This window comes from Schistocerca nitens, chromosome 5 (assembly GCF_023898315.1).
Source record: "Schistocerca nitens isolate TAMUIC-IGC-003100 chromosome 5, iqSchNite1.1, whole genome shotgun sequence".
Taxonomy (NCBI): Eukaryota; Metazoa; Arthropoda; class Insecta; order Orthoptera; family Acrididae; genus Schistocerca; species Schistocerca nitens.
The window spans coordinates 227,866,409-227,893,745 of NC_064618.1; the positions used below are offsets into that span (position 1 = coordinate 227,866,409).

The following is a 27,337-nucleotide window of genomic DNA, read 5'->3' on the forward strand; positions in this document are numbered from 1 at the left end:
AAGCAAATTGACCAAAACAGCGCAAACACTAATTACTCTGTAGAAAAGGAAAAAGCAATGTTGGAGGAATAACGGTGTTGAGTATGCAATTCAATATGGACAGAATGCATACAGCAATAAGACGGAAGACTACTACAGAACATTCCTGACAGTGAGGAAAGAGAGCCAAGTTAACCTTGAAGACCAAAAGGAAATATGAAAAGGGTGAACTACCGTATTTTACAATGCTATGAACTATAAAACGGACCTCAATTTTTAAGCAATTTTTTAAACATAATTTTTGCCTTTTTTGTATTAGACTGCAGGGTCAAACCAAAAAAATTCTTAGTTTATAGAACTGAACTGACCTTTAGAATCCCTGAACTTTCTTCTTCTTCTTCTTCTTCTTCATCTTGTTCTCCTTCTTCCTCAACACCGTTGTCCTCTTCATATATAAGAAGGTTTTCATTGCCATCAAGAGTATTACTTATGCAGCATTACTTGAAAGATTTAACAATATGTCTTCTCTCACTGTAGACCACTGGCGCTCTTGTTTGATTGTAGGTCATTTGAAAGCTCCCTTCAGCATGAATTCATGATGGATTTCATCCATCATCCATTTGTTCCATTCCTCTCTAGTACACACTTTAAATGGTTTATTTATCAAGACATCAAGAGATTCCAATTGTGAAGTAAGCCCTCTTGGTATAACAGCAAGCTAAGTATTTCCTCTTTTCAATTCCTCTTCCACAGAATTTTTCAACTGACTACCAAACTGATCTAGCACACAAAGAGAACTTAAGCTTAGTATCATGAGCACAGCATGTCGACCCTTCCTTCTCTCCCACACTCTGTAAATTCATAATTTCATACCAGCCTCATCCATCCAACCCATGTCATGTATGTGAACAACACCTGGCAGTATGTAGAAGGTTTTGGCATTATTTTGTGCTGGAAAATGATCACTGGATTAAGTTTAGTACTGTCACAACAACATGAAAGGACAACAGTGTAGAGCATTTTTTTCATGCCCACTTATTTTTATAGTTACAGTTTTAGCATTTTTCATGGCAACAGTTCTGTTATTCTGCACAACAAATGTCAGGGTTTTTTTTTTCTACCTTCACTATTTGGCTTAGCTCCACACTGGTTTGCTTTCAATGTTGAGTAATAATTCAATAGAAAGATAATATTTTCTCTTCATACTCTTGTGGCATCTTCTGAGACTTTTTGGTTTTGGTTCGCATGCCAAGTCCATGACATTTCATAAACCTGTAGCGCCAACCAACTCCACCCTCGAAGTCTGTTAACTTCCACTGTAGGGCTAGCTTATGAGGGTTTGAAACATTTTTGTATTAATTCAAATGCCATTTTGATGGTGTCCTTGAATCGATTTCAATATGTCATCTACTAGTTTTGCCCATTTTGCATTCAGTCCTCTATTTGCACATTTAGTCCTCCTCATTTTTTTCAGTTCTTCATACGCCCGCCAATCGTGAATGGTTTTTCTGTTGGTGGAGTACCAAAATGCTGTTCAGCTACTCAGTTTCCTTGTTCTTTCTGCATAAGCTTTCTGCATTACTTTCAATTTATAGCCCACATCATATTAATACATTTGATTTTTAAGAAAAATTCGAAGCCAAAAACTTGTAGTGAACAATACCAATTCACAAGCAGCCAGGAAATCAAACAACACACACATATCCACAGGTTAAGATTCTAAGGGCACACTAAACGAACGAAACATGACAGACTTACAAAATAAATAGTAAACTTCTGATAACGTGAATAAAGACAAAACAGACACATTGAAATGGATTGGCAAGATCAAAATTGATCTGAAATTAGCAGGCATTTCCTGAAGATGTCCAAAACCATGAAAACTTCAGGTCAAAAGTTAACAAATGGCAAGTTGATGAAGAGGAAAATTCAATGAAGAAGACTGGAAAAACATGGTATGAAGAGGGAAAAAAAGCCCCACAAGAGAATGAAAGGAGTACGGGGAAGGCAAATGCCTGGGATGAGAGGTTTTTAAGAGTCCTGGATCTTTTTCAAGCAGACAGCTTAAACAGTCCTGATCTGGTACCCTATATGAATGCAATAAAAAGAATTAAAGTAACAAGCACTAGAATTCTTTCAATATTTTGCTAACATGTTAAGTCCAAGAAGAAACTGCAGAAAACTGGCTCATAGAGATGAATCCAGAATGGACTACTGATTCTGATAATCTTCCTGCCACCATGTTTTCCGATGCAACTATAACACAGTTCCATCTAATGGTGGAAGACAGTGAAGCAGAAAGCAGCAAAAAAGGAAACTAACCAACATGATTTATTACATTTGTGAAAAGCCTCATTTCTCACTTGGCATTGCATCCATTGAGAGGATCTTCTTCACCTAGAGGTGTGTCTGGTCAAAATAAAAAATAATTAGGGAGAGAAAAGAGCCATTAAATTAGTGAAGATCTATAAATTTTTGCATGCTTCTAAAAAGGACTAAATTGTATTTTGTTTTCATTATGATACTACATCAAGTTAAATTTTTTTTCTGGAAATGTAAATGATATTTAACAGTGTTTCTTAGCAAAGTCAAAGCACAATATTAATAAAATAAATTCTTATGACAGTAAATAGTTGCCTTCAATAAAAATAAAGACTCTTTTTAATTTGTTTAAGGACAATCACATAAAATTTGTATGTTAATTAGATTTTCATAATTAAATATGGTTGGCTGTTTTACACTTTTTTTAAAAAAGTCTGGTTGCATTACAACCACACTGGCAAATGCCCATCTTCTAAGTACTTGGCATAATCCTAATGGGTTTATGTGCATATAATAATAACAGTAGTAATAATCAACAATAATACAATAAGACAAAGAAGAAGACCACAATGTGTGTTAAGATTCCCAACTTGATCTATGATTTTTGTAAGTTGTCAATTTCTTCACCTTCAACAGTGATTTGTTAATGTGAAAAATGCCAAGTTAAACTACTGTTCGGAATTAATTTCGAACTGTAGGTCCCCCTATAACTGAAAGGGTAAGTCAATTCAGAGATCAGTGGAAGGAAAGGGCGTACTTCTTCCATAAGTCCATGCCTTGTAAAGCACAGTGGTTTCAAACCTATCTTTAACTTGAGGGCTGCTTTACTTTAGTTGTAGCCAGGAATTCATTACCTATGAAGAATCATGTGTCCCAAATGACAAACACATGTGAGCCTTGTTTTCAAAATTGTAATAAAATAACATGTAATAAATGACAAATAATTCACTTTAAAAACCTCAGATCAACAAACCACTAAGTGTTCATGCACAAAAATAAAATTTCACCTTAACTCATATGGTTAGAGAGAAATTATATGAAAATGTACAATAGAATCAAATCATAGCATTTCATATGTTAGTAATAACAAGGACAGGCACTTAGAATTGTGTTAACCAACGAAATTCTAAAGCTCAAGACAAAACATATCAAACTGTTTCATCGATTCAGAACAAAAATTACTTACTTGAAAAGGGTGGTGTCTCTACCATTAACTGCTCCAGTAAATATCCCAACATAGTAGTACTAAATGTGTGATCTCTGCGTATGCCCAATGCTTTATGAAATAGATCTACTGCATCTGATGTGTTTCCAAGCAGGGCATTCACAAAAGCCATGGCAGCATATGTTGATGCATTCATTGGTGAAAGTAACAACGCCTATATTCAAAACAGTGATAAGTACATGGTCAAAATTATATCTGCTTTGATTACTCAAGTGTCATCAGAACTAAAACTGCCTTACATTTTAATACTAAATATTGGTCATTACTGTAGTGTTTATTAAAATGGTCAAAAGAAAAGATAAACTGAACATTAATCCATTTATAAATTAACTCAAACACAAATACAGTCATTGGTAATGTTATTTATTAACTAAGTCATTTAGCTATTATAGAGTTTCAACAATGACATGCTATTACTACAATCTGGTTTCTGTACAACTTCTTAATAACTTTTTCTCCATGCATTTTACCCCTACTACCTTCAATATTTCAAAGATCATAGGCCAGATTACATTTTCAAAAGCTTTCTCTAAATCTACAAATCCTAATGACATAGATTTGCCCTTCTTTGACCTATCTCCTAAGGTAAGATACAGATGCATGTCTTGTTATCGTATTACAGATGTAGGTTGACGTGAAGAAGACATGTAAACATGTGACACCACATAGATCAACAGACTGATAATCAAATCGAAACCAGCTGTATTTTGTCAGCCATCTTGTCCACTGCACTACATTCATTAAAAATGTCAGTACCATGTTTGAAAACTGTTTTCCTCTAAAAGTTACTCTACTTCTGCAGAGTTGATATGGATGGAGGAGGAGTTGCCACATTTATTAAAAACTGCCATAAAGTCAAGAACACTGACATTAATAAATTCTGTTTAGAGCAGCATCTAGAAGCATGTGCAACAGAAGTAGAGTTCCATAACAGATCCTATATAATAGTAACTGTTTACCGAGCTGTATTGACATCTTCAACTTTTGTAGTCCTGTCTTCCTCAGTTGTGTGTATAATTACGGTATATTGATAATTTTTACTTATGGACCGTCTGACAGCAACTGAATAAAACACAATTTTAGTGCCATACGCGTTTCGCCTTTATTTTCTGCAAGGCATCATCAGTGGCATATTACGCTCCTGTTACATTTTTGGTGTTGTTGTTCTCCTTATGAACGCCAATTTGTGTTTTTTTCCACATTCCACAGCACTATGCACTGAACACTTGTTTTAATGCCGCATTAAAACAAGCGTTCAGTGCATAGTGCTGTGGAATGTGGAAAAAAACGCAAATTGGCGTTCATAAGGAGAACAACAACACCAAAAATGTAACAGGAGCGTAATATGCCACTGATGATGCCTTGCAGAAAATAAAGGCGAAACGCGTATGGCACTAAAATTGTGTTTTATTCAGTTGCTGTCAGATGGTCGATAAGTAAAAATTATCAATATACCATAATTTACCAAGCACCTGCAGGAAATTATAATCTATTCATAAATCATCTAGAAGCTCTTTTGGGTTATTTAACAGGAAGGAACAAAGAAATTTTGATTGCTGGTGACTTTAATACAGATTTTCTAATGCAATCTTCCAGTAAATATTTACTGCAGTTAGTAATGTTGTCTTTCAATCTAACTCACACTGTAAACTTTCCAAGTAGGATCGCTAAATCCTCAAGGACAGCCATTGATAACACTTTTATAGACAAATCAAAGGAACAAAATCATATCATAAAACCTGTAATAAATGGACTAGCAGATCATGACATGCAGCTCCTTGTTTTAGATGTAAATTCTATGCAGATTATCAAGACTGCTAAATCTGAGTACAGGAGGGTAGTCAATCAAACCAAAAATTGGGTGTTTTAGAAAACTGCTCAAAGATATGAACTGGAAAGATGTTTATAGTGCTCATGACATGAATGAAAAATATAACACATTCATGAACAATGTCAGTACCATGTTTGAAAACTGTTTTCCTCTAAAAGTTACTCAAATTAAACAGAAGTCTACAATAACACCATGGATTACACAAGGAATAAAGATTTCCTGTAAGACAAAAAGGAAAATTTATCTGTTGACCAAGAACAGCTCAAATGCTGATGATTTAGCTAAATACAAGGAATCGTGTAAAATATTTAAAAAAGTAATTCAGACATCTAAACAAATGCACTATGAGAAGAAGGTAGCAACGTCAGGGAACAAAATGAAAACAATATGGGATATAGTGAAAGAGGAGACTGGTAGAACCAGAAAGGAACAGGAGCAAATAGCATTAAGGGTAGATGACACATTTGTAACCGATGGGCATAGTGTGGCAAATCTATTTAACAAGTACTTTATATCCGTTACTGATAGAACGGGATTGTCAGGATCAGTAAATAATGACCTTGAATATCTGAAACTAGCCTTTACAAATAGCTTCAGGTACACGAATATGTCACTCACTTCACCAAAAGAAATAACTTCCATAATAAAATCTTTAAAAACAAAGCATTCTAGAGGTTACGATGAAATATCAACAAAGTTATTTAAGGCATGTTCTTGTGAGCTTAGTAAAATTCTAAATTACTTGTGTAACCAGTCAATTATAACTGGGACATTTCCTGACTGGCTAAAATATGCAAATCTTAAGCCTCTATTCAAGAAAGGGGATAAAGAGATACCATCAAACTCCAGACCAATTTCACTTTTGCCAGCATTCTCAAAAATTTTAGAAAAAGGAATATACAGGCGCGAAGAGGAGTATGTGGCACAACGTGACAAAAAGAAGGGACCGGTTAGTAGGACATGTTCTGAGGCATCAAGGGATCACAAATTTAGCATTGGAGGGCAGCGTGGAGGGTAAAAATCATAGAGGGAGACCAAGAGATGAATGCACTAAGCAGATTCAGAAGGATGTGGGTTGCAGTAAGTACTGGGAGATGAAGAAGCTTGCACAGGAGAGGGTAGCATGGAGAGCTGCATCAAACCAGTCTCAGGACTGAAGACCACAACAACAACAATGTACAGGCAGCTTCTCAACCATCTGACCACAAATAACATATTATCAAGAACACAGTTTCACACCTACAGTGAAAATGTACTTAATTCATTAAATAACAAATTAGAAACAGCAGGTATTTTCTGTGATTTGTCAAAGGCATTTGACTGTGTGAACCACAACATCCTTTTAAATAAATTAGAATTCTATGTTGTCACGGGCAGTGCTGCAAAATGGTTAAGTCATACCTCGCTAACAGGAAACGAAGTGTGTTAGTGCAAGGGACTAGTGAATTAAGTCATCAGTCATCATCAGAATGGGAAGACATTACATGTGGTGTCCCACAAGGACCCATCTTAGGGTCATTGCTTTTTCTTGTGTACATTAATGATCTCTCGTCAGTTAGACTGCCAGAAGCCAGAAGCAGAGTTCATTTTGTTTGCAGATGACACAAGTATTGCAATAAATAGTATGTTGAGTGTAGTTATAGAAAGATCTGCTAATGATATTTTCATGGATATTAATAAATGATTTAAAGACAACTCACTGACATTAAACTTCGAAAAAACTCACTATATGCAATTCAGAACCTGTAAGAGGTTTCCACCCAGCATATGCATAAAGTATGAAGAAGAGCAGATAGACGAGGTTGACAGTCTTAAATTCCTGGGATTACAACTTGATAATAAATTCAGTTGGGAGGAGCACACCACAGAACTGCAGAAACGCCTTAACAAATCTGTATTTGCAATTCGAGTGTTAGCAAACATAGGCAACATAAAAATGAAAAAGCTTGCATACTTTGCCTACTTTCATTCCATAATGTCATATGGTATAATATTTTGGGGTAACTCTTCAAGTCAAACAAAAGTTTTCAGAGTCCAAATGCATGTAATACATATAATTTGTAGAGTAAATTCACAGACGTCCTGCAGAAACCTCTTCAAAGCACTGGGTATACTAACTACTGTCTCTCAGTATATTTATTCCTTAATGAAATTTGTCCTAAATAATATATCTCTTTTTCCAACAAACAACTCAGTTCATACATACAATACCAGGAACAAAAATGATCTGCACAAGGATTTAAAGGCATTTACTTTAGTTCAAAAAGGGGTCCACAACTCAGGAACACTCATCTTCAATAATTTGCCAGCAAACAAAAAATTTAGTTACAAATAAAAATCAGTTTAAAAGGAGCCTGAAAGACTTACTAGTGGCCAACTTCTTCTACTTCACTGACGAATTTTTTAATAGAAACAAATGATGTATATATTCATACTATTAGTATTGTTGTTTCAGCTTTATTATTAAAAAAAAAGGAAAAAAAAAGAGGGACATGTTCCATGTCCACGAGGATCTCCTCAGCACGGATCTATGGAACGAAAAACTAATCTAATCTCCCTATGTCACTGGCCAGAGCATCTGGCTGCTATGCACAAGACTCACGTTTGATTCCTGGTACTGCCAATGATTTGCCCTTGGGGAGAGAACTGGATCTGGTTGCACTTAGCCTCATGAGCCCCAACTGAATACTTATCTGAATGAGTAGCAGATCTAAGGTCAAGAAAGCAGACAACAGGTGAGACAGCTATGCGCTGACCCTACAACGCTGCCCCTGCCCCACCCCCCCACCACCACCATAAAAAATCATTCGGTGATGCCAACAGCATGGTGTTCATTGGGTCCCAATTGGCCCACTCAGGGTCCAGCTATAGAGCTTTGCTTTGCTTTTTGGTTCTCTTTTCTCCAAAGGTCCTTCTAATTGTCCTACAAGCAGCATCTATCTCTCCTTGAGTTATTCCTGCTTCAACAATCTCGCATTTGTTCTCTAGCCTGCTTAGCTATTTTACACTTTCTACCAACCTCAGTCTTAAGACAAGTGCATTCCCTTTTGTCTGCTTCATTTTCTGCATTTTTATATTTTCTCCTGTCATCAATTAATTTCACTATCTCCTTTGTTATCCTCGGATTTCTACTAGGTTTTGTTATTTTACATTAGTGATCCTCTACTATGTTCTCTATTTCATCTCTCAAATCTACCCATTTGCATTCTATTGTATTCCTTTCCATTGTTTCAGTCCAATATCGCCTAATCCTTTCTTTGAAACTCTCAACAACCTCTGGTTCCTTCAATTCATCCAGGTCTCATAGCCATAACTTCCTACCTTTTTTCTAATTTCTTCAGTTCATAATCAATAAATTTTGCTCCGAGTCCACACTTGCCTCAAGAAATACTTTGCAATTTAAAATCTGTTTTCAAAGTCTCTGTCTCATCATTATATAATAAAGCTGAGACCTCCCAATGTTGCCCAGATCTTTTCCATGTATACAAACTTCTTTCGTGATTCTTAAACAAAATTTTAACACGATTAAATTATGTTCTGAGCAAACACTACGAGGCAGTTTTCTCCTTCCATTTTTCCTTCTCTTCCTCTTCCTACTACAATTTTTTCCTCCCTTAATAATATGAATAATTTCCTTTATATCACCATACGCTCTTTCAGTATCTTCATCATCTGAGGAGCTAGCTAGTACATAAATATATACTTCTGTGGTGGGTGTTGGTTTCATGTCTGTTTTGACTACAATAATGTGTTCACTATGCTGTTCACTGTAGCTTACCCGCATTCCTATTTTCTTATTCATTATTAGGCCTACTCCTGCATTACCCCTATTTGATTTTGTATTTACAACCCTATACTGACCTGTTCTTCCTGCCACAGTAATTCACGAATTCCTCTTGTCTCACAGGTAAGAACTAACAATTGATCACTTGGACTATTGTGCCATTCCCATTATAAAAAAGAGGAAGAACTTGTCTCCAAACACAACCAATTTTGGAAATTTTCATGTGGAATGAAACTAGCTTAGTGAATAAGGCCTGAGGCAGAGTATTAATGCACACTGTATCTCGTCACTTTTGTGGGTGCAGAAGAATCAGAAGAAGTCAGATGATTTTGGGGCAGTACAGACTTGTTTTTGTCAACCTTAGCTACGAAACAATACAGCCTCCCATAGCAATATTGCATTGTGAATGCAATTTTGGTTCAAGTGTGTTGCTTGACCTGCAAGGAGGAGGCAGTGCATTTTTTCCTTCAGCCCATCCCCTACAGCCTATATACAACGGAGCAAATGCCTATTTACACCTTCAGCATCACCCATGAAAATAGGCAAGTTATGTTTATATAGAACAACCTCCAAAGCCATCAATTCAATTACTATGTTAATTCTGAAATTATCTCTTTGTAATAATTCAACATCAAGAACTCATCTCACTGCCCATCTTGTATAAGCTGAGCAAGCTCCACACTTAGAAATATCTGATACTTTTGACCTCCAAACAAAAGTGCTAATGTTTCCTGTCTTATGGGATATTCTTTGGGCCAGTAAATCTAATGTTAATAAAGTATTTTCAGTGCAAAGAAGTACACTATAAATATTACACTGAGAGTTGGCAACTGAACACTGGCTTAAGAAAGATTCAGTCACAGTTTTAAACAAATTAGAAAACTTTACAGTAGCTAACAGTTTTTTGTAGGAAAAACAGAACCTATGGGGGTTCCTGTATACTGGTTAACGACTTATTAGAATATAAAGAAAAAGACAGTTTTAATTTTCTTAATGAAGAACTCATATTTGAAAGTTGCTGTGTAGAGCTAGAACAACATAATATTATCACCTCAATATATAGGATTCCAGGTAGCGATGTGACAAAATTATTTTTAGAGAAAGTCCAGTGTCTGCTACAAAAACTCACAAAAGAAAAGAGGAAAAAAATAGTAATTGCTACTGATTTTAACATAGATACGGCGAGTGAAACAAGCTTGTCAACTAAGTTTGTTGACTTAATTGAAGGATATAGCTTTACACTAAATTTCACTCATTTCACCAGAGTAAATGAACAACCTGCAATGTGTATAGACAATATTTTAATATATTAAAAATTTAATGACAATACCAAATTCTCTTTAGATCTATATATCACTATGCTTTGCCCATTGATTTACAAAAAATAAATAAAAAATGGAAGGAGTTGTTCATGAAAAGACAGTTCAGTGAAGAAAACATACACTTGTTCTGTTGTAGGTTGAGTGAGGTAAATTGGTCATTACAACATTAAAGCTCATGTTCAAAAAATTTTGATAAGTTTTTAAACAGCTTTTTCCATGTTTTCAATGAAACTTTTCCACCCATATTCTGTCACAGAAAGGCAAGTAATAAACTAAAGTGGATTACTACTGGCATACTAATATCCAGTAATAGAAAGATACAGCTACATACTGAGCTGAAATCCAATAACAGTCCTGAGTTCATTAACTATGTTAAATCATACAAAAACATTTATGAAGGTTGTAAAAGCAGCAAAGAAAATGGCAAATACTAAATTTATCAACTAGCACAGAAATAAATCCAAGGCAGTATTAACAGTTGTCAAATCTGAGCTTGGAATCAATCCCAGCCACCAGGAAATTTCTAAAATAAAGAAACAAGACAAAATAATTGTAAACCCTGGTCAAATATCAGAAAATTTTAACAAAATTTTTATAACATTAGCAAAATCTTATGTTGATGTAGATGTAGACTCCTGACAAGATAATGCACATTTATTTGAGTCAAGTTGGAGCAAAATCAGGAGTCTAATTAAATTTGACAAAGTAACAGTAGACGATGTAGAAAAAAAACTACATTAAATGTAAAAAATAAAAATTCTGTGGGATGGGATGAAATACCTGCCAAAGTCATCAAAGCAACTTCAAATATAATAGAACATCCATTGTCTGATTTTATTAATAAATCCCTTGAAGAAGGATACTTTCCAGATGTTCTAAAATGTGCAGAAGTGAAACCACTATTTTAAAAAAGCTCTAAAGAATATATGACAAATTACCATCCAATTCCCCTTTTTCCTGTGTTTTCTAAAATATCGTTGCAATCCAAATTCAAAATTTTTGTCACAAATTTAATATAATATTAAAAAATCAATTTGGCTTCCAAAAAGGCAAAAATACAATTTATGCAATTAATAAATTCATAAATAAAGTTAGTTCCACCTTAGATAAATCACAAAAAGCTGCAGAAATCTTCTGTGACTAATCCAAAGCGTTCATCCGTGTGAACCATTCACTATTATTATACAAAATGCAAAAATACGGAATTACGGGCATTGCCTTACAGTGGTGTAAATCATATTCGACAAAGAGACAGCAAAGGATACAAAGGATAGCGGTAACATCAAAGGAAAATACTGCTCAAAATGGAGAACTATCTCACAAGGGGCACGACAAGGATCAATTCTAGGCTCACCCCCCCCCCCCCCCCCCCAATAAATGACTTACCTATAAAAATAAATCATCATTCAGTTTTGTTCGCTGATGACACATCAGCACTGATAGCAAATAAAAATGCAGAATAAATACCCAAAACTGTTACAAAAACTTTAGAAAATCTATATGTGTGGTTCCATCTAAATATTTCAAAAACATAGCTAAACTAAATAATTCAAAAACACAGTTGATGCAGTTTAAGACAAAACAGTACAAAATAAATGATACTTAAATTAAGCATGGAAGACTGGAACTAAATGAAGCCGAATGTGTTAAATTCTTGGGGATGCAGTTGGACAGAAATATGTCTTGGTCCTCACATATAGACTCTTTAGAAAATAAACTGAACACCCCAGAATTTACTATGTCAATCTTAGCCAATGTCACTGCCATAGACACAAAAGAGGTAGTGTACCACAGCTACTTTAAGGCAATAATGAGATACGCCATTGTATTTTGAGGAAATACTAGCAGTTTGACAAAAATATAAACTTTACAGATACAAATTATGAGGAACAAGTGCACTGCAAAGCCAAGAGAATATTATCAGCCACTATTAAGAGACCTAGACATACAATTGTTCCCTCACTGTATGTATATGAAATAAATCTTTTCACAAATAATAATCCAGAATTGTTTCCTCCAAATAACACCCGGCATGGACATGAAACTAGAAACAAAGAAAGCTTTATTCTTCCTACACACAGACTCAAACTTTCCACAAAGACCCCACAATATATGGGGATGAAAATATACAATTAGCTAAAAAAGAAAAATTTTCAAAAAGATTGAAACTGATCCAGTAAAAATAAAATTATATAGCACTCTAGTACAAAAATACTATTACTCTACTGATGAATTTTTAAATGATGATCTGATCATTTGAGCAGGATAAAAAATAGTAGGTTATATATTCAAATATTCTGTAGATCTAGTAAATGTTGTATTCCATGTACAACCTATTATAGTTATAACTTGACAAGTCTCCTGTACAATAAATCAATGATTTGAAATGTATGTTATCAGACAATAAAATTCTGACTCTGATTCTGAAGCCTCTTTTTTGATGCTCCTTGGAGTTCCTACACTCATATACCAAATTTCTTTAAAGTTACTCATGTCAAAAATAAATAATTGAAGTCCCTATTTATAGTACACATGCATAAATTTCCATTCCCAAAAAACAGTAAACCTAAGAGAAAGTATATTAGCCACATCTGCTATAGGGTAAAGAAACATTTCAGATTCCCTGGTCAAGCTATCACGAACAATGTCTCCATTACACAGTCACACATAACTACTATTGTTCATCAGCAGAAGATGAAGAAAGACAGAGAGAGAGAGAGAGAGAGAGAGAGAGAGAGAGCAACAGGGGCTTACTTGCATCGAGAATAGAAAACAGTGCATTGAGAATGGTTAGCCATTAGCTGAAATCTGGATTTGAGTAAGACTATTCCCAAAAGGACTTGGGGAAAGTGTAAAACTAATGGGGAACCAGTCTGAAATAGAAAATGAAGGAAGTGAACAAAAATAGGAAAACTTACAGTAAAAGAAAAAGCAGGGGAAGGTATTAAAATCATAGAGCAGATGGCCTAAGCTGGCTTATCACAAGAATAAAAAATGATGATCCAGCCACTCTGCAACATACTAAAATCTCCAGCCTAAAAGAAAAGGTGAGTTGAACACACATAGAGAAAAGACAAACACCAAGGGAAACAAATGCAAAGAAAGCGTGACGACGAGGGAAAATCGAGGGAGGGTGGAGGTATGGGAGAGAAGGCCATCCATCCTTAGAGAGTATGATTAAAAAAGACCCTCACAAATAAAAGATAAAACTAAATCAGCCGATGAGACATTGTCACCCAACACCACAGTTGGGGTGCTGGGAAGGTAAGTCCACAGCAGAACGGCTAAAATTGACCAGTCCAACAAGAGGCGGACGACAGTCATACGGGAGCCACAGCAACACCGAGGTGGGTCACTGCGACAGAGGAGGTGGGCACGTGTTAACCAAGTATGGCCAATGCAGAGCCGGCATAGGACAACAGAGTTCCTGCAAGTGGCTTGCATGGATGACGACCACACATTCAGTCTCCAGCAGGCAGCTATCCAGAATCAATTTACCGGTAGCCTGTTTGGCCAGGCTGTCAGTAAGTTCATTGCCTGGTACCCCAACATGTCCTGCAGTCCAAATGAAGGTCACTGAAGGTCCACAGTTGCCAAGAGCATAAAGAGACTCCTGGATAGTCATTACCAAAGGATGTCGAGGGAAGCATTGGCTGAGAGCTTATAGGCTGATAAGTGCTCAAGAGCGCAACAGTGAAAACACTGCAGCCATCTGGCAAGGAACACTGTTCTGAACCATCAGTGTAGACTATTTCCGAGTCCTGGAACTCGCCGTGAAGAGAGAAAAACTGCCAGTGGAGGGCCTTAGGTGGAATTGAGCCTTTTGGGCCTTGCGATAGGTGGAGCCAAAGCCGTAACTGAGGTATGGACCATGGAGGTGCACGTAAATGGACCTGCAGGAAAAGTGGTAGAGGGGAAGCGTCAGGCTCACTAAGACGCGACCAGACACGAACGGCGATGGGATTCCCAGTTCTGGGCCACCATTGTGGGAGATGGATTGCCGTTTTAGGAAAAAGGAGACAGAAATTTGGATGGCGAGGCGAACTATGAATGTGGGCGGTATAATTTGCAAGCAGTAGCTGCCGCTGGAGTCGCAATGAAGGAACACCAGCTTTGATGAGGAGGCTATTCAATGGACTGGTTCGGAAAGCTCCCATTGCGAGCAGAACTCCACAGTGGTGGATAGGATCCAGCAGACGTAGTGCTGTACCATACGTCAGGCTCCCATAGTCAATACAGGATTGTACAAGGGCTTTGTACAGCTGCATCAGTGTAGGATGATCTGCACCCAAGTTAGTGTGGCTCAGGCATCAAATAATATTAAGATGCCGCCAGCCCTTGTCCTTAAGCTGACGAAGATGGGAAAGCCAAGATAAGCTGTCGTCATAGACCAGTCGCAAAAAGCGGTAAGTCTCCATTACATTAAGTAATTGGTCACCAAGGTAAAGTTCTAGATGGGGGTGGACAGTACGATGACAACAGAAGTGCACAATGCAGGTCTTGGCAGCAGATAACTGAGAATCACGAGTAAAGGCCCACGAGTGCACCTTCTGTATAGCTCCCTGCAGATAGCGTTCAGTCACAACAATAGAAGAGGAGCAGAAGGTAATACAAAAATTGACAGCATATAGGAGAAGAGATACTGAGGACCCTATTGCTAACACAAGACCACTAATGGCAATTAAAAGGAGTAGGACACTCCTGACAGAGCCCTGCGGGATCCCATTCTCTTGTATACAGAGCGCACTGTGGGAAGCTTCGACGCGAACTCTGAAAGTGTGGAGCAACAGAAAGTTCTGTATATAAATCAACAGCAGGCTCCGGAGATCCCACTCATGCAGAGTAGCGAGGATGTGGTGTTGCCAAGTGGTATCGTAGGCCTTCGTCAGATTGAAAAAGAGGGCAATAAGGTGTTGTTGCCATGAAAAAGCTGACTGAACAGCAGATTCCAGGTGGATCAAGTTGTTGAGGGTTGAGCGTCCTTGATGATAATTGCCCTGGCACGAAGCCAGAGGGCCCCGAGACTCAAGCAGCCAACACAATGGCCAGCTCGCCATAGGCTCGAGCAGCTTGCACAGAATGTTGGAGAGGCTGATAGGACGATATCAACAGCTAGTGGATTCTTACTAGGCTTCAGCATTGGAACAACGATACTTTCCCACCGTCGCTTCAGACGTGGTTGAAGACAGCAAGGAGGTGGCGCTTCTAAGCCGCTGACAGATGTTTAAGCATTTGGGAATGGGTGCAGTCTGGGCCAAGGGATGTGTCAGGACAGTCGACAAGGTCACTGAGAAATTCCCATTCACTGAAAGGAGAATTATATGGCTCAGCATGGCATGGAGCATAAGATAGGTGTTGTTGTTCCACCCGCTGTTTGAGGTGACGAAAGGTGGGGCAGTAATTATCAGATGCAGGGGTGCGAGCATAATGCTCAGCAAGATGCTCTGCGATTACGTCTGGTTCAGCAGATACAGCCCCATGTGTAGAAATGCCAGGTACACCCGCAGAGTGCCTGATAGCCGTAAAGTCGTTAGAGATTGGTTCAAACCTGGGGAGGAGAGGTTCATGTTCCAATGGTGAAGACGAAGTGCTCCCAACAGCCCTGCTTCCATTGTCTGATGAGTAGGAAGACATGGGCACATAGCCATTTGAAGGCAATGAGATCCTCCAGCACTTATGATGCTGGGGGAGCCGCCTACAGTCTCTAATGGCCGCAGCTATTTCCAGTGACCATCAAGGCACTGACTTCCACCAGGGACAATCTGAGGAACAAGGGATTGCCCATTCAGCTGAGGCAACGATGGTAGTAGTGATAGTGTGGATCATCTCATTGATGTTGCCATGCAACAGAGATTCAACAGTGGTAGCAGAGATGAAAGCATCCCAGTCAGCCTTGGGAAGAGCCCATCGGGGCAAGTGTCGAAATGAGGGACACTGGGGCAGGGACAGGAAGAGTGGAACATGGTCACTACTACACAAGACATAATGAGCTATCCAGTGATAGACAGGAGAAGGCCAGGACTGCAAACAGAGAGATCAGTGGCTGAGTATGTGCCACGTGCCACACTGAAATGTGTGGGGGCACCTGTATTTAGGAGGCAAAGGTCAAGTTGAGTTAGTAGGTCCTCGACATCTTTACCACAGCCAGTAACCTGGGTTCCAATACACAAAGGGTTATGGATGTTAAAATAACCTAGAAGTAGAAAAGGTGGGGGGGAGTTGGGAAATTAGTGCAGCCAATACGTGGGGCAGTGTGTTACCATCTGGATGGAGGTAGATGTTACAGATGGTAATGTCCTGTGTTATCCTCATCCAGACAGCCAAAGCTTCTTAAAGATGTTTGAAGGGGCACAGGTTTGCTACAAACAGAGGTAAGGACAAAGATACAAACATTAAAACTCCTCAAATAGAAGCAAAAACACATGTAATATGGTTTTTGTAGTACCCCAATAGCCACAAGGGGGGGGGGGGGGGCATTGTGGGAAACCAGGTTTCTTGAAGGGCAATGCAAAAGTGGGTCTAACACTTAAAAGCTGTCGTAACTCAGCCAGTTGGGAGAAAAAATCACCAGTTCCACTGGATGATGATGCTTTCCGCAATCGGGGAAGGCATGTAGTGGCCAAGGAGGAAGGTTATGCCTCAGCATCACCTGCAGTCACTGGTTGAGTATTTGTATCAATTGCAATTGCGGATGAGGTGTCTGTGAGATCCAGGTCCTCAGGGAACACTAAAATCTCCACCTCGTCCTCAGATGCAGAATGAAAGACCGAGTTATAGAAATATGTGGCTTGACAGTAGGAATGAGAGAGTTCTGCAATAGATTTCAGGTACTAATAGGGAATACATTCACTCTTCAAGTACCACAAGAGGAGAAAGTATACTTAGAAACGACAGGGAGAGGTGTGAAAATTTCAGTTGGATTACACCATGGTCAGACAAAGATTCCAAAGTCAGATGTTGGAACACGTGTATCCACGAACAGATTTAGAATTAGATCACAATTTTATACTAGTGATGAAGAGTAGGCCAAAGTTTAAGAGAATTGTCCAGAAGCCCCAATGTAGAAATAAGTGGAAACTGAAGTACTGAGGAATGAGGAAATGCATTTTATATTCTCTAACACTGTATATACTGTGATAATGAATAACACAGTTGGAAGCTTGTTGAAGAGAACTGAACATCTCCAAAAAGTGCAATCAAAGAAGTTGGACAGGCAAACATAGGTATGAAAAAGGTAACCGTGAAGAAACCTCTGGTTACGGAAGAAATACTTCGACTGAACAATGAAAAAAGTAGTACAGAAATATTTAGGGAAAGACAGGATTACAGCATTATAAGTAACTTAAGAATGAAATAAATAGTAAAAGCAAGGAAGCCTTGGTGAAATGACTGAAAGAAAATGTGAAAAGAAATGCTCTTTGGAGAGACTAACTCAGTAGACAGAAAAGTCAAAACGACTTCCAGTGAAATTACGAGCAAGGGCACAGCACTAACTGTGCAATGGAAATTCCACTGTTAGGCACAAAGAAGAGAGTGGACAGGTCAAAAAAGTACACTGAAGGCACCTACAAGCAGGATGATTTGTCTGATGATGTGACAGAAGAAGAAATGGGAATCAATAAGGAAGACTAGAAGATCCAGTATGAGAGTCAGAATTTAAAAGAGTCTTCGGAGATCTGCAATCAACAAGCTAGAAGGTTAGAAGCTACAGATAACATTCTGTCAGAATTTCTACACTCATTGGAGAAACTGGCAACCAAGTGACTTTTCAAGTTGCTGTGCAGGAAGTATGAGTCTAGAGACTTATCAACAGACTTTTGTTGACCGAGCTCCATCAAAGTTGCATGCCACTTTGTACAATCAAAGCACTATACAATGAAACCCCTATTCTGTGCATTCATGTAGTCCAGACCTCAAAAAAACGAAAAACTGAGGAAAATGCAGAATCACGAAAAACATTAAAACTCCTCAAATATGAGCAAAAACACTCGTAATTGGCATTTATGACTAAAAATCATAATTCTCTCCACTACACTGTATAAAATCTGTATAAGTGAAGGAAATTAAATGTAAATACAATACCTATACAATAATTTGTGGCAATAAAGTCCATCAGTTCTTAAAAAAATCACATATGTGTAACACCAAGTAAAAACTAGTCACAAAATTGAAATTGGAATCTGATTATAATCTAATCAAGCGATTTTCTGACAAGCTACGACCACAAATTACATGTCGAAACTCTCTGTTTTGTGAGGTCTTTCCTTCGTGCTCACCCAGAAAAAAGTAAAAATTGATGAACATTGTGAATTAAACTGAAAACTGTGAAGTTAATTGAAAGGCACTGTAATCTAACATGTGGCGGTGTGTGTTTTCTGTTATAACTTCAAGTAGACAAATATATTTCAAGGAAGACACAATACATGAAAGTCACAGATCAAGTAAACAGAGTAAGACGTGTGTACACTTTAACAGTCAAATCATAACTGAGTCAGAGTCTAGCGGCCACTGGCTGGCTGGCCGCTTAGGTGGCACTGCTGCTGCATGGCTGGCAGACAGCGCCGCATGTAGAGGACACGCGTAACTGCGCGGCAGCACTTTGAAAGATCGGCGAGTCACAACACTTTTCCCCCTTTTGAAGCTTTTGCACAGGTCTGGATGGAGGTGGCCTCTAGATTGCTAACGTCCATAGGTGGTGTTTGACTGACCGTGAAGTCTCGAGGAGGAGGCTTCCCGTACGGACGGAAGTGTCCCATATGGGTCGAGATGATAGGAGACGTGGGGTCAAGTCTGCTGGGGCCCCATGCACCAATCTGCCCGTTGCGGCAAGTCCGGTTGTTATAACAGGAGACATGGGTGATGTGTCCGCATCCGTAGGAGAAGGAGGCGAGTAGAGTTGCTCCGACAGATGATGGTCATCTGGTTCCTGCAAGGGCACATCTCCTGGTGGCGTCAGTTCTTGTGCTGGTACCGATATAATGGTGAGAGGACTGCGTTGTGAGTAATGAGAGAGTCCAGTATTCCGAGCGTCAGGTAGAGAGGAAGGTGGCGAAGCGGCATCCGGAACAGGCGTTGCTGGCACATGAGGCCGAAGTTGGTCCGAATGACGAACTGCAACACCCGTGTTCGTCTGGATTTCATACAGGCGTTGGCAACGGTGTCGTAAGATGCGGCCAGGACTCCATTTTGGCCGCCTGCCATATCCCCGTACCCATACAAGGTCGTCAGCAGTGAACCGCCCAGGCGAAGGCACCCGCGGCCGTGAGGTGGAAGACCGCAGAAGATGAAGTAGCGTGCGGGGCTGTCGGCCATGTTAAGAGAGCCGGGCTGTGGTGGCCCATGGGGGTGAAATGGTAAGAAGCCAGAAATTGGAGAAGCGCATCATCAGCAGCAGCAGAAGAAGGCAGGAGTTTCCTCATCTGAGCCTTAAATCTGCGGACCATTGGTTCAGCCTCACCGTTTGACTGTGGATGGAACGGAGGGGCATGAACATGCATGACGCCATGACGGGCACAAAAATCCGCAAAATCTGAAGAGGCAAATTGCAGACCATTATCAGTAACAAGAGTAGAGAGAAGGCCTTCTAAAGAGAAAATGCGAGCTAGAGCATTGGTGGTTGCCGCGGTGGTAGGCGACATGCAACGGACAATGAAAGGAAATTTAGAGTAGGTGTCAATAATGAGAAGCCAATAAGTATCTAAAAAAGGTCCTGCGAAGTCAGCATGAATACGCTCCCAGGGCTTCTCAGGTGACGGCCACGGTGACAAAGATGACTTCGGGCCGGCGGCCTGTGACGCACAAGGGCTGCAGGCAGCGACCATGTGTGCGATTTCAGAGTCGATGCTGGGCCAGTACACATGACAGCGAGCCAGAGATTTTGTGCGAGAGAGACCCCAGTGCCGTTGGTGAAGGAGGCGCAAGACCAAAGCATGCAAAGACGCAGGTACCACAACACGCGGCAAAGCATTTTTGGTGGAAAGGGGGATAACACCATCCCTAGCCGTGAGGCGATAACGCAAAGCGTAGTAGTTCTGTAATGGATCAGAAGCCTTAGCGGATGGCCGATCTGGCCAACCCTTCTGAATACATCGTAAAACCCGGAGGGGGTAGGGCCAGAACCCGTAGCAGCCGCCAGCCGGTCCCCGGTGATGGTGAACCCGTCCAAAACCCGCTGCTCAGCAACATCCAGGTGGAAACATGAAAGTTCGTCCCTATCGAATGCCAGATCAGGACCCATGGGAAGGCGAGACAGTGCATCAGCATTCGCATGTTGAGCCGTCGGCCGGAAATGAATCTCATAATTGAAACGAGACAAGTAAAGAGCCCAACGCTGGAGGCAGTGGGCAGCCTTGTCAGGAAGTGATGTTGATGGATGAAACAAGGAAACAAGTGGTTTGTGATACATAACAAGATGAAATTTGGATCCATAGAGAAAAACACCAAACTTATGAAGAACATAAATAATGGCCACAGCTTCTTTTTCAATTTGAGAATACTTTTGTTGGGCATCCGTGAGCGTTTTGGAGGCATAAGCAATGGGTTGTTCAGAACCGTCAGAAAAACGGTGCGCAAGGACTGCACCGACCCCTTATTGAGAGGCGTCCGTGGCAAGAACAAGATGTTGGCCAGGTCGATAAGTAGCCAGGCACGGGGCCTGTTTCAGCGTAGTCTTCAATTTCTGGAAAGGCTCATCGCATGATGCGGACCAGTGAAAAGGCACGTTTTTATGCAACAGGTGATGCAACGGCTGAGCCACCGAACCAGCAGACAGTAAAAACTTGTGACAGTATGCTATTTTCCCCAAGAAGGCCTTTAGTTTCTTTACAGATGTAGGGCGAGGAAGGGCATCGATCACAGCGACAGTTTGCTGAAGCGGACGAATACCATCCCGAGAGAGTTGAAACCCCAAGTACGTGATAGATGCCTGAAAAAATTTTAATTTCTGAAGATTACACTTAAGACCGGCAATCTGTAAGACATGAAAAAGTGTGCGGAGATTTTGAAGATGTTCGTCAGTGGTGGAGCCAGTGACAACAATGTTGTCCTGGTAATTTATACACCCAGGGACGGTGAGCAATAATTGTTCCAAGAACTGCTGAAAGAGAGCAGGGGCACTGGCAACCCCATACGGCAATTGTTGGTATTGATAGAGGCCGAAAGGTGTGTTAAGGACCAGAAACTGCCGGGAAGCAGCGTCGAGAGGACGTTGATGATAAGCTTCTGACAGGTCAAGTTTAGAAAAATACTGGCCTCCAGCAAGTTTAGTGAACAATTCTTCAGGTCGAAGCATAGGGTAAGTGTCGATAAGGCATTGAACATTTACAGTGGCTTTGATATCGCCACAGAGACTAATATCACCATTTGGCTTAGCAACGACGTCAGGAGAGGGAGACGATCCAGCTCCCGTTTGACCTGAACACGAAGGGCCATAGGAATGGGCCGAGCCCGAAAAAACTTAGGTCGAGTAGTGGGTTTGAGCGTGATGTGAGCTTCAAAGTCGTTTGCACGGCCTAACCCTGGAGAAAAAAGGGACGAAAATGTTGTCGACAAGGAATCCAATTGAGCATAAGGAATAGCATCAGAGACGATATTGACAGAGTCATCTATGGAGAACCCAAAAACGCGAAAGGCATATAAACTAAAAAGATTCTCCGCATTACTATCGTCGACCACAAACATGGGAACAGTGCAAACAACAGATGTGTAAGATACCTCAGCATCAAATTGTCCCAAGAGAGAAATCTTCTGTTTATTATAAGTCCTTAATTGCCTAGTGACAGGTGACAGGATTGGAGAACCCAACTGAAGATACGTCTGAGAATTGTTGATAGTGGCAGCAGAACCAGTATCCACCTGCATGCGAACATCTCGACCAAGTATTTGGACAATGAGGAATAACTTCCCTGAAAGGGAAGTAGTTGTGGACAATCTTCTCGTAAATGTTTCATAAAACACTGCGGACATGAAGGAAGTTGCTGTGGGTTTTGCTGCAGTTTCTTAGAAGTTTGTTTACGGTTAGGCTGATGCTGCACTTGGGAGTATACTGCAGCCACGTCGGCTGGCGGGGACACGCCACACGCTTCGTCAACATCGCACCGACGTTGTATTTCCCCAACGTCGCCCCAGGCCTCTAATTGCACTCCAGCGGTGCGAGAAATTTCAAAAGACTGAACGATGGATAGGACCTCATCTAGAGTCGGATTTGCCAACTGAAGGGCATGTTGCCTAACTTGCTTGTCGGGCACCGATCGGATAATAGCATCCCGTACCATGGAATCGGGTAGGATTCTTTGTGAACTTCAGTAACAAATTGACACTTTCTACTGAGGCCGTGAAGTTCAGCAGCCCAAGTGCGATAGGATTGATTCGGTTGTTTTTGACAACAATAAAAGGCAACACGAGAGGCTACCACATGCGTTTGCTTTTGAAAATAGACGGGCAGAAGTGAGCACATTTCAGCAAAGGACAAAGACGCAGAATCTTTCAAAGGAGCCAATTGCGACAACAACCGATACATTTGAGGTGAAATCCATGAAAGGAACAGAGACTTACATGTTTGTTTGTCCGCGACATGAAATGTCAAGAATTGCTGTCGAAGAAGTTTTTCGTAATCAGACCAGTCTTCCGTCGTCTTGTCGTAAGGAGGAAAAGGAGATAAGAGACAACAACGAGGCATTTGATGCCGTGACTAAATCACGAATCGCATTTGTGAGAAGCGTTTGCTGTTCTATGAGACCTTGCAATAGTTGCTCTAAAGTAGCCATGGACACATGTGGGTCAAAGATGGAAAAGAAAAATCCCATCCTCGTCGCCAATTGTTATAACTTCAAGTTGAACAAATATATTCCAAGGAAGACGCAATACATGAAAGAAGTACAGAAGTGGCCAACATTTTCTTGATTCTGATCAAGTGTATTTTTTGAGACTCAAGCGTTCGAATTTAAAAGGCTGACAATCAATATTGTTGGCAAGTACAGTACATTATCAGAAATATATGCACAAGAAAAGGTGGCAGCTGGGCCTCTTTGTCACATATTGGTCCACTCTGGAGTACTTTGCATCAACTATCCTGTTTTTCCATTGCTGCCACAACCGAACAGTAGTTCTATCATAATTGTGCAGTGAAGCTAAGCGCTGCAAGTTGTGCAGGCAAAGCTGACTGGATTATATCAGTATTTCCTCTCTCACGTCTCCCCTCTCCACAACGGCCTACAATATTCCCTTAACTCCTCCACCACCCGCGGTGTGAACTGTCTTTTGTGTCATTTATAACTCATTCAGTCACGTCAAAGTCAATATGAAGAAAAGAGGATGAATTCCAGCGAGACGTCAAATAAGAACGTAGGAACAAGGTAAACATTACTAGCAGGAAACGTAAAATTGGGAATTATCAGCACTAATCTTATGATGGGACAACATAATGTTATGGATGCAGCAAGCATTAGCTCTCCAGTACTTTTGTTTTGAACAGTAAGCCTCTTGATATAAAACAATCACCCAATTTCCGACACATATTTTTAACTTAACGCTAAAACATCTTCACTTCCACCAGATAATACACATCAGTGCTCATACTGCTTCAGAATTATCCATATTTTTACCATATTTAACATGAGTAGGAAGAACCCTTTTTCCTCAAATGACAGAAACAGAAATATCATCTGGACGTAACCAACCTCTTGATGCATGCGAAGCGCTTCCTCATACTTGCGGAGTTTCCGGTATGTATGTCCCAGATTGTTATACAGTGGCTCCCATCGTGAAGGAATAAGTTCTCCATTTACTACCTTAATTCTTTCCAAAGCTGCAGTGAAATGTTGTTCTGCTGCTGCATAGCTGGAAGAACCAGTCAGAAGAATAAGCTCCAGACACACAATATTGGGACTTGGAAATATGTAAACTCACTAAATCATGGAAGTGTGACTTATTACATTTCCAAATCTGAAACTCTGAACAGCAGCTTCACTTCTTATTCAAAAAATCCAGAAATCACTATGTACTCACTCTTGATTCTGATAGGCAATTGTACCCATTTCATGTAAAACAAATGGATCTCCTTCAGCAACTTCTGCAGCTTGCTTCAGAAATTTATCAGCTAGCCTAACGTTGTTTGTAAGGCCATTTTCAAGTCCAATATACAAAAGTGGAAGGTGACACCTGCAATGAAAACAACATTAACAGATTTTACAGCATTGCAATTCTGTAGGTCTGTGTGTGTTTCACATTTATTAACAATATTAAAAAATACACAAAGTTAAATTATCATGTGAATTTTTCTCCATTGTTCTTGTGTGTCATATTTCTTTAGGCAACGTTCAGTACTTTCATTTTCTTAAGGTTTCCTGTTAGCACCTGCTGAAAGACGAATTTCTGTTTTTCAGTGCACAAGACAGCGTGTTCACTTATCATAATTTTACTTGTTTCTAATGTGTGTGATTTTGTTAAATGGGGACAAACTGCAGGATATGATCCCTTAGACTATAAGGAGCAAAAAAGGTGTCATATGCACATATGGCCTTAAATGTGTTCCAAGGAAGGTACACACATTTGAAGGTGGAGATAAAAGATATTTGACAGTGTAGGTTTCAATTATTGAAAGCACACATGAAAAAAAGCCAGACAAATGGGAACAATCAGTCTGTACTAGTGAACTTCACACTCAAAAGGCATGCATGATGTCAATGATAAAGGGTTGCCATGAAGGCAAGAGCATAAGTGATGTAAGTGATACAGAGAGTGGAAGTTGTTACGTACAACACTACCACCCCCTTTAGTGTGAAACTAGAATACTAGTACAGACAGAACATTCGCACTTGCCATGTATCTTCTCATGTGTGCTCTCAATCATTGAACTTACAATGTCATATATATTTTGTCTTCATCTACAAATGGGTGTACATCCCTTGGATCACATTTCCAGTCCACATGATCTTTTTTACCCTTATCCTCAGAGGGATTATTTCACACAGTTTGTTCCCATTATACATAATGTCCCAAATCCATTCCCACCCTACACCCACCGATCTGGAACTCTCCTAGTCACTTTCATGCAACCTCACTCTACAAAATATACTGCATACTCATAGCTGTCAGTCTTAGACTGCTACCTCTTCCAATGACAACCTGCAAGTGTCTCTAAAATAATCTATTGTCACTTTAACCACCTCCATCCTTATCCACAACTACTTTCAAATATATCAGGACGACTGCTATGGAAACAAGAATGGCTCCAATCTAGGTTGGTTGGTTGGTTGGTTGGTTTTTGGGGGAAGAGACCAAACAGCGAGGTCATCGGTCTCATCGGATTAGGGAAGGAAGTCGGCCGTGCCCTTTCAGAGGAACCATCCCGGCATTTGCCTGGAGCGATTTAGGGAAATCACAGAAAACCTAAATCAGGATGGCCGGACGCGGGATTGAACCGTCGTCCTCCCGAATGCGAGTCCAGTGTGCTAAGCTCCAATCTACACCAATCTTCTACTGTCATCCTAAAAACCATAACATCCTTGTCAAACTGTATGACATTCCCCGACTATCACCCCTGCTCCAAGTTTCCTATCTTTGCAATTGTTCCCACTGTAAAACCTCCCCCATGCACCAACTCAATAAAGCTTACTCATATATTCACTGTATGTTTTTATATACGAACGACCACCAATAAACTGCATAAGTGCAGGAATGGACACAGATCTGTGTGCCTCTGAAACACCCAGTAACCATAAGCAAAGTGTGCTATGTTGTGACTCAAGAGACCTGTGACCCAGGCATACAACATGGGCCATTAGGATCCTAACACAAAGTTCTTATGTCTCCCCTAAGTCCAGAAACTGGAACTCACTCTTCAACACATCCTCATAACCTTTTACCCACCTGGACCTGACCTTCAGTAACATACTCCCATCTTCCTTTCATTCTTAGGATAGCATTGCTTTATTTATTTACTGAATAATTCATTCTGGTACTATCTTCGATCCTGTACTTGCTGCACCATCTCCACCTTCATCTTTCCCTTCCTCCACTCATCCTCACATCAGATAAGTCCATCTCAATGTACGGTCCTCTTAAACCTTATCCAATCCATACCTTTTTTTTATCCCTGAGGAAGGAACTAACATTTATCAAGTGAAAATAATTTTTTTCTACTTTTCTATGTCACTATCAGCATTACTTAGAATTTTGTCTCCTGAAGACAAGCATTGGGCAGGCATTCTGACTTCCTGTAATTCTACGGGCAAAACACACATAATGTTGAACTGTGTCACAAAGAAAATTCATTCGAAAAAACTACAAAAATTATGAGTGAGAAATCCTGGTCAGCACTTATCCCTCAGGAGGAGAATGTTCAGTACTGCCAATGGACACATGTAGAGGTACAGACACTATCCTAGCTCTTGGAACTATTAGTTCTTTCCTTGGAGAGGAGCAAGGGATAGGTTGGGGAAGATTAAACTGGAAGGTCATGTACTAAGTCCCCAGAATGTGAGGGATCCACTTATTGTATGGACAAAAAGATACTAAAGTAATTATATGGGGTCTAGCGTTTTAAAATTTTTCTGCAGTCAAGTCGTATGGAAGGAATGGGGTCACTAGGAGCAATTTTGTATGTCCAGGTGGCCAAGAACTGACAATACCCAACTGTCACAAACACCACACAGTCAAATACGACAGCAGTGGAACCTTCACCTGGAGGGAGGATGATGATAGGGTGTTTCGCCTTCAACTCAAGGTTAGCTTGGAACTCAACAAGGGTAAAATTTTGGATTTTGGTGATATTTTTCAGGAAGGATTGAAAAGCTATGCTGGAAGTGAAGAGTTTCCAGAATGCTTGGAGAGGTTGGATCTGAGGAAGAGAAGGGGGAAGAGGATCCCTTTGGGAT

General features: G+C 40.0%; 1 protein-coding gene across 1 annotated transcript in view; it reads right to left on the minus strand.

Moving 5' to 3' along the window:
• The window catches only part of LOC126259408 (cell division cycle protein 16 homolog), a 204,768-nt gene that overhangs the window by 15,235 nt on the left and 162,196 nt on the right, over positions 1-27,337 (minus strand). Inside the window, exons 9-11 of the mRNA XM_049956185.1 lie at positions 24,468-24,620; positions 24,140-24,299; positions 3,488-3,680 (exon numbers count right to left, since the gene is read on the minus strand). Of these exons, the coding sequence (XP_049812142.1) occupies positions 3,488-3,680; positions 24,140-24,299; positions 24,468-24,620 (506 nt within the window). The remainder of the gene's footprint in view (positions 1-3,487; positions 3,681-24,139; positions 24,300-24,467; positions 24,621-27,337) is intronic.